This window comes from Oncorhynchus keta, chromosome 19 (assembly GCF_023373465.1).
Source record: "Oncorhynchus keta strain PuntledgeMale-10-30-2019 chromosome 19, Oket_V2, whole genome shotgun sequence".
Taxonomy (NCBI): Eukaryota; Metazoa; Chordata; class Actinopteri; order Salmoniformes; family Salmonidae; genus Oncorhynchus; species Oncorhynchus keta.
The window spans coordinates 3,941,056-3,949,473 of NC_068439.1; the positions used below are offsets into that span (position 1 = coordinate 3,941,056).

Genomic DNA, 8,418 nt, shown 5'->3' on the forward strand with positions numbered 1-8,418 from the left:
TGACTGTACGTACATACCTACATACCCCAACCAGAAGCCATGGATTACAGGCAACATCCACACTGAGCTAAAGTCTAGAGCAGCCGCTTTCAAGGAGTGGGACTTCTAACCCAGAAGCTTATAAGAAAGCCCTCTATGCCCTCCGAAGAACCATCAAACAGGCAAAGCATCAATACAGGACTAAGATTAAATCATACTACAACAGCTCTGACAGTCGACTGTAGTCCCTTTGTGTGGCAGGGCAAACCATTACAGACTACAAAGGGACAGCCAAGAGCTGCCCAGTGACACGAGCCTACCAGATGAGCTAAACTACTTCTATGCTCTATGCTCACCTCGAGGCAAATAACACTGAAACATGCATGAGAGCACCAGCTGTTCCAGTAGACTGTGTGATCACGCTCTCCGCAGTCAACAGGTCGACATTCACAAGGCCGCAGGATTACCAGGATGTGTACTGCAAGCATACGCTGACCAACTGGCAAGTGTCTTCACTGACATTTTCAACCTCTCCCTGTCCGAGTCTATAATACCAACGTGTTTTAAGCGGACCACCATAATGCCTGTGCCCAAGAACACTAAGGTAACCTGCCTAAATGATTACTGACCCGTAGCACTCACGTCTGTAGCCATGAAGTGCTTTCATAGGCTAGTCAAGGCTCACATCAACATCATCATCCCAGAAGCCCTAGACCCACTCCAATTTGCATACTGCCCCAACAGATCCAAAGATGATACAATCTCTATTGCACTCCACACTGCCCTTTCCCACCTGGACAAAAGGAACACCTATGTGAGAATGCTATTCATTGACTACAGCTCAGCGTTCAACACCATAGTGCCCTCAAAGCTTATCAATAATAATAATGGGCCGCCCCAGGTGGTAAGGGTAGGTAACGACACATCTGCGCGCTGATCCTCAACAAGGGGGCCCCACAGGGGTGCGTACTCAGTCCCCTACTGTACTCCCTGTTCACTCATGACTGCACGGTCAGGCACAACTCCAACACCATCATTAAGTTTGCCGATGACACAACAGGAGGGGACTGAGTACGCAACCCTAACCACCTACAGCGACAAGACAGCCTATAGGGAGGAGGTCAGAGACCTATCCGTGTGGTGCTAGGACAACAACCTCTCCCTCAGCGTGATCAAGACAAAGGAGATGATTGTGGACTACAAGAAAAAAAGAACAGAGCATGCCCCCATTATCATCGACAGGGCTGCAGTGGTGCAGGTTAAGAGCTTCAAGTTCCTTGGTGTCCACATCACCAACAAACTAACATGGTCCAAGCACACCAAGACAGTTGTGAAGAGGGCACGACAACAACTATTCCCCCTCAGGAGAGGGGCATGAGTCCTCAAAAGGTTCTACAGCTACACCATCGAGAGCATCCTGACTGGTTGCATCACTGCCAAGTATGTCAGCTGCTCGGCCTCCAACCACAAGGCACTTACAGGGTAGTGCGAAAGGCCCAGTACATCACTGGGGCCAAGCTTCCTGCCATCCAGGACCTCTTTAACAGTGTTAGACCCTAAAAATTGTCAAAGACTCCAGCCACCCTAGTCATAGACTGTTCTCTTTGCTTCCGCATGACAAGCGGTACTGGAGCGCCATGTCCAGGTCCAAGAGGCTTCTAAACAGCTCCTACCTCCAATCCAAAGAACTCCTGAAAAGCTAATCAAATGGCTATTGGCATTCCACCTTTTACACCACTGCTACTCTCTGTTGTTATCATCTATGCATAGTCACTTTAATAATGCATAGTCACTTTAATAACTCTATCTTCATGTACATATTACCTCAACTAACCGGTGACCCTGTACTGGTACCCCCTGTATATAGTCTCCACATTGACTCTGTACCAGTACCCCCTGTATATAGCCTCCACATTGACTCTGTACCAGTACCCCCTGTATATAGCCTCCACATTGACTCTGTACCAGTACCCCCTGTATATAGCCTCCACATTGACTCTGTACCAGTACCCCCTGTATATAGCCTCCACATTGACTCTGTACCGTAACACCCTGTATATAGCCTCCACATTGACTCTGTACCGGTACCCCCTGTATATAGCCTCCACATTGACTCTGTACCAGTACCCCCTGTATATAGCCTCCACATTGACTCTGTACCAGTACCCCCTGTATATAGCCTCCACATTGACTCTGTACCAGTACCCCCTGTATATAGCCTCCACATTGACTCTGTACCAGTACCCCCTGTATATAGCCTCCACATTGACTCTGTACCGGTACCCCATGTATATAGTCTCCACATTGTTGGTTAGGGGCTCGTAAGTAAACATTTCACTGTGAGGTGAAACCCACCTGTTGTATTTGGCAAGTGATTTAATACAATTTGATTTGATTTGATTCGAGTACTTTTCCCACCACTGAAGACGAGACGGCCTGCTGGGAGGAGGTCCTGGAGGAAAATAACTTCCCTCTCAACGTCAACAAGACAAAGGAGCGGATGGTGGACTTCATGAGACAGCACAGAGGAGCACCTACAGCAGCCGATGTCGCAAGAAGAAGGTCATAAAGAGCATCAAGGACATCAATCACCCGAGCCACGGCCTGCTCACCTCGTTATCATCCACAAGGTCAGTACAGGTGCATCAAAGCTGGAAAAACAGCTTCTATCTCAAGGCCATCACACTGTTAAATAGCCATCACTAACTGGCCAGTCACTGTCACTAGCCAGCTCCCAACCGACTAATCAAACCTGCACCTGTAGTGGCTGACTCTGTACCAGTACCCCCTGTATATAGCCTCCAGTGGCTGACTCTGTAGTGGCTACCCCCTGTATATAGCCTCCACATTGAGGGGCTCTGTACCTGTAGTGGCTTGGAGGGGCCCCATGTGGCTTGGATATAGTGGCTCCACATTGTTGGCTTACGGGGCTGTAGTGGCTTGGAGGGGCTCGACTGGGCTGTAGTGGCTTGGGGGCTCGACTGGGCTGTAGTGGCTTGGGGGGCTCGACTGGGCTGTAGTGGCTGGAGGGGCCACTGGGCTGTTGTGGCTTGGGGGCAGAGGGCTGATTTAAGGGGCTACTGGGCTGTAGTTTGATTTGTAGTTTGAGGGGCTCGAGGGGCTTTTCCACCTGTACTGAGGGGCTCAACTGGCCTGCTGTGGAGGGGGTCCTGGAGCTGGAAAATGGCTTCCCTCTCAGTGGCGTCAACTGGACTGTATTGGCTTGGAGGGGACTGGTGGAGTGGCTTCATGAGACAGTGGCTTGGGGGAGCAGAGGGGCTGTAGTGGCCTCGACTGCTGTAGTGGCTTGGGGGCTCGACAGGGCTGTAGCGGCTTGGAGGGGCTCGACTGGGCTGTATTGGCTTGGAGGGGCTCGACTGGGCTGTAGTGGCAATCACTGGGCTGTAGTGCTTGGGGGGCACGGGGCTGTAGTGGCTTGGAGGGGCTCACTGGGCTGTATGGCATGGGGGCTCGACTGGGCTGTAGTGGCTTGGGGGCTCGATCTGTAGTGGCTTGGAAAAACTGGGCTGTAGTGGCTTCTATCTCAAGGCCATCAGGGGCTCGACTGTTAAATTGGAGGGGCCATCTGTACTAAGGGGCTGGACGGGGCTGTTGGCTTGACTGTCACTAGCCAGGGCTCCCAACTGGGCTGTTTTGGATCGAACTGGGCTGTAGTGGCTTGGAGGGGCTCGACTGGGCTGTAGTGGCTTGGAGGGGCTCGACTGGGCTGTAGTGGCTTGGGGGGGCTCGACGGGGCTGTAGTGGCTTGGGGGGCTCGACTGGGCTGTAGTGGCTTGGGGGGGCTCGACTGGGCTGTAGTGGCTTGGAGGGGCTCGACTGGGCTGTAGTGGCTTGGAGGGGCTCGACTGGGCTGTAGTGGCTTGGGGGGCTCGACTGGGCTGTAGTGGCTTGGGGGCTCGACGGGGCTGTAGTGGCTTGGGGGCTCGACTGGGCTGTAGTGGCTTGGGGGGGCTCGACTGGGCTGTAGTGGCACGGGGCTGTAGTGGCTTGGGGGGCTCTGACTGGGCTGTAGCGGCTCGGAGGCTATTTTATTTTTTAAAATATTTTATACTTATAAAGTGACTCAATAAAAACTATTGTTTACAAAAGGATGTTTGAATGTTACCTTGACAATGTTTTCTAACTCAGTTAGGCCTATTCATTGATTTCTCTATTTTGTTTTGTATTTATCTTCTCGGTACGTTACCTATGCAGATTGGTTTTTGTTTGTTCCAGGAGGGCTTGCTGTCTGAGCCCATGACGCAGGTCAGAGTGGGTTCTCCTTCCAGAGTATATCCACTATCACAGTAGTAGGTGGTGGTTGAGCCCAGCTTAAGGTCAGCTCCAATCCTGGTACCGTTCCTCACCACCCCCGGCTCAAAGCATGACTCTCTAGGGTTCTCTGAGAGAGAGAGAGAGAGAGAGAGAGAGAGAGAGAGAGAGAGAGAGAGAGAGAGAGAGAGAGAGAGAGAGAGAGAGAGAGAGAGAGAGAGAGAGAGAGAGAGAGAGAGAGAGAGAGAGAGAGAGAGAGAGAGAGAGAGAGTATTTGTTAATCAGAGTAGGTAAGCATATACAATTAGATTTCGAGGGATATCTGCATTGAGAGATAGAGGGAGAGTTAGTTAGTCAAGCTGGACCGATTCAGATAAGAAACACCAGTTCAAAGTATGACCCTCTGTAGACTGAGAAAGAGGGTTACGACAGTCAAACTTCTGAAACAGGCTGAACCCCTCCCAAAACACTAAGAAAATAACAGAAAAGAAAAGTACAAAAGACAGAATCACACAAGCAACTAGCCAACAAATCAGACAGGAAATATGTAGAGTTAAATATCAACTAGCCAACAAATTAGACAGGAAATGTGTAGAGTTAAATATCAACTAGCCAACAAATCAGACAGGAAATACAATATGTAGAGTTAAATATCAACTAGCCAACAAATTAGACAGGAAATGTGTAGAGTTAAATATCAACTAGCCAACAAATCAGACAGGAAATACAATATGTAGAGTTAAATATCAACTAGCCAACAAATCAGACAGGAAATATGTAGAGTTAAATATCAACTAGCCAACAAATCTATCTCTCTCTCATATGCCAGTACCCTCTCACCTTTGGCTGAAAGAGGTAGGACTAGGGAGGCAAAAAAAATGGAATCCCGCCAAAGCTCCCTCCCTCTCTCCCCATACCATCTCCCCCTCTCCCTCCCTCTCTCACCTTACCATCTCCCCCTCTCCCTCCCTCTCTCACCTTACCATCTCCCCTCTCCCTCCCCTCTCATCTCCCCTCTCCCTCCCTCTCTCCCCATACCATCTCCCCCTCTCCCTCCCTCTCTCCCCATACCATCTCCCCCTCTCCCTCCCTCTCTCCCCATACCATCTCCCCCTCTCCCTCCCTCTCTCACCTTACCATCTCCCCTCTCCCTCCCTCTCTCCCCATACCATCTCCCCCTCTCCCTCCCTCTCTCTTCATACCATCTCCCCCTCTCCCTCCTTCTCTCCCCATACCATCTCCCCCTCTCCCTCCCTCTCTCACCTTACCATCTCCCCTCTCCCTCCCTCTCTCCCCATCCATCTCCCCTCTCCCTCCCTCTCTCTTCACCACCATCTCCCTCTCCATCCCTCCTCCCCATCTCCCCTCTCCCTCCCTCTCTTCCTCTATAATGTCCCCCTCTCCCTCCCTCCTTACCATCTCCCCCTCTCCCTCCCTCTCTCCCCATACCATCTCCCCTCTCCCTCCCTCTCTCCCCATACCATCTCCCCCTCTCTTCCTCTATAATCCCCCTCTCTCCCTCCTTACCATCTCCCCTCTCCCTCCCCTCTCATCTCCACCTCTCCCTCCCTCTCTTCCTCTATAATGTCCCCCTCTCCCTCCCTCCTTACCATCTCCACCTCTCCCTCCCTCTCTTCCTCTATAATGTCCCCCTCTCCCTCCTTACCATCTCCACCTCTCCCTCCCTCTCTTCCTCTATATCAATCAATCAAATTTTATTTATATAGCCCTTCGTACATCAGCTGATATCTCAAAGTGCTGTACAGAAACCCAGCCTAAAACCCCAAACAGCAAGCAATACAGGTGTAGAAGCACCCCTCCCTCCCTCTCTCCCCATACCATCTCCCCCTCTCCCTCCCTCTACCATTTCCACCTCTCCCTCCCTCTCTTCCTCTATAATCTCCCCCCTCTCTCCCCCTACCATCTCCACCTCTCTGTGCATCTCTCCCCCTAACTCCCCTCTCCATCTCTCCCTCCCTCTCTCCCCTCTAATCTCCAACTCTCCCTCCTCTCATCTCCACCTCTCCCTCCCTCATCCCTCTATAATCTCCCCCTCTCCCTCTCTCTCTCCCCCTACCATCTCCACCTCTCCCTCCCTCTCTTCCTCTATAATCTCCCCATCCCTCTCCTTACCATCTCTACCTTCCCTCCCTCTCTCCCTACTCTCATCTCCACCTCTCCCTCCCTCTCTCCCCTCTCATCTCCACCTCTCCCTCCTCTCATCTCCAACTCTCCCTCCCTCTCTCCCCCTACCTCCCCTCCCATCTCTAAAAGGTAAGGAGTAAGACAAATATACAGACAGACAGACAGACAGACAGACAGACAGACAGACAGACAGACAGACAGACAGACAGTCAGGGCAAGGACCTTATTGAGAGTGACATCGCTCTGTCCAAAGCTCTGCTGACTACACACAACTGTCTCAGCCCTGAACCAGAACCGAGTGAGTGAGTGTGTGTGTGTGTGTGTGTGTGTGTGTGTGTGTGTGTGTGTGTGTGTGTGTGTGTGTGTGTGTGTGTGTGTGTGTGTGTGTGTGTGTGTGTGTGTGTGTGTGTGTGTGTGTGTGTGTGTGTGTGTGTGTGTGTGTGTGTGTGTGTGTGTGTGTGTGTGCATATATATATATATATATATATATAGAGAGAGAGCCCTGGACCACAGATCAAAAAGCATAGATTACAAATATACCAGAGGAACAAGCCGCTCCATTAATCTTCAACGTCAAACATCAGACTTAAATAAACATGAGATTAATGTCCTAGTTGAATGTACATCTAACGGCCTCACCTTGATAAAGCACAAGTAAAATGGCATGTTTAATTTCTACAAATAATGACCAGAGAATGACCGATCAGATTTGAACCTGCACTCTTTAACAGTAAACGCAAGTAAGGTCAGTTCAAAGACTAAGTTGTTGAGACCTGTTGCTAACGGGCCGTCTAGTTACTGTTGGTAATGTTGTTGAGACCTGTTGCTAACGGGCCGTCTAGTTACTGTTGGTAATGTTGAGACCTGTTGCTAACGGGCCGTCTAGTTACTGTTGGTAATGTTGAGACCTGTTGCTAACGGGCCGTCTAGTTACTGTTGGTAATGTTGAGACCTGTTGAGACCTGTTACTAATGTTGAGACCTGTTGCTAACGGGCCGTCTAGTTACTGTTGGTAATGTTGAGACCTGTTGCTAACGGGCCGTCTAGTTACTGTTGGTAATGTTGAGACCTGTTGCTAACGGGCCGTCTAGTTACTGTTGGTAATGTTGTTGAGACCTGTTGCTAACGGGCCGTCTAGTTACTGTTGGTAATGTTGTTGAGACCTGTTGCTATCCCATCATCTCATATCCTCTCCTATCCACTCCTATCCACTCCTATCCTATCATCTCCTCTCCTCTAGTTGCCTTTCCTATGCCCTGCTCTCCTATCATCTCCTACCCTCTAGTTTCCTCTCCTATCTCCTCATCTCCTATCATCTCCTCTCCTCTAATTTCCTCTCCTATCTCCTCCTCTCCTATCATCTCCTCTCCTCTAGTTTCCTCTCCTATCCCCTCCTCTCCTATCATCTACTCTCATCTAGTTTCCTCTCCTATCATCTCCTCTCCTCTAGTTTCCTCTCCAATCCCCTCCTCTCCTATCATCTCCTCTCCTCTAGTTTCCTCTCCTATCTCCTCCTCTCCTATCATCTCCTCTCCTCTAGTTTCCTCTCCTATCCCCTCCTCTCCTATCATCTCCTCTCCTCTATTTTCCTCTCCTATCTCCTCCTCTCCTATCATCTCCTCTCCTCTAGTTTCCACTCCTAACCCCTCCTGTCCTACCATCTCCTCTCCTCTAGTTTCCTCTCCTATCATCTCCTCTCCTCTAGTTTCCTCTCCTATCTCCTCCTCTCCTATCATCTACTCTCCTCTAGTTTCCCCTCCTCTCCTATCATCTCCTCTCCTCTAGTTTCCTCTCCTATCCCCTCCTCTACTATCATCTCCTCTCCTCTAGTTTCCTCTCCTATCCCTCCTCTCCCACTCTCATCTCTCTCCTCTCCTTTCCTCTCCTATCCTCTCCTCTCCTCCCTCTATCCTCTCCTCCTCTCCTCTCCCATCCTCTCCTCTCCTCTCCCATCCCTCCTCTCCTCTCCTCTCCTCTCCTCTCCTCTCCTCTCCTCTAGTTTCCTCTCCTATCCTCTCCTCT

At 50.5% G+C, this 8,418-nt stretch overlaps 1 protein-coding gene across 1 annotated transcript in view; it reads right to left on the reverse strand.

The window, feature by feature from the left end:
* LOC118378371 (CUB and sushi domain-containing protein 1-like) overlaps positions 1–8,418 on the reverse strand; it is a 926,375-nt gene that overhangs the window by 355,065 nt on the left and 562,892 nt on the right. Inside the window, 1 exon segment of the mRNA XM_052471760.1 lies at positions 4,187–4,381. Coding sequence (XP_052327720.1) covers positions 4,187–4,381 — 195 coding nt within the window.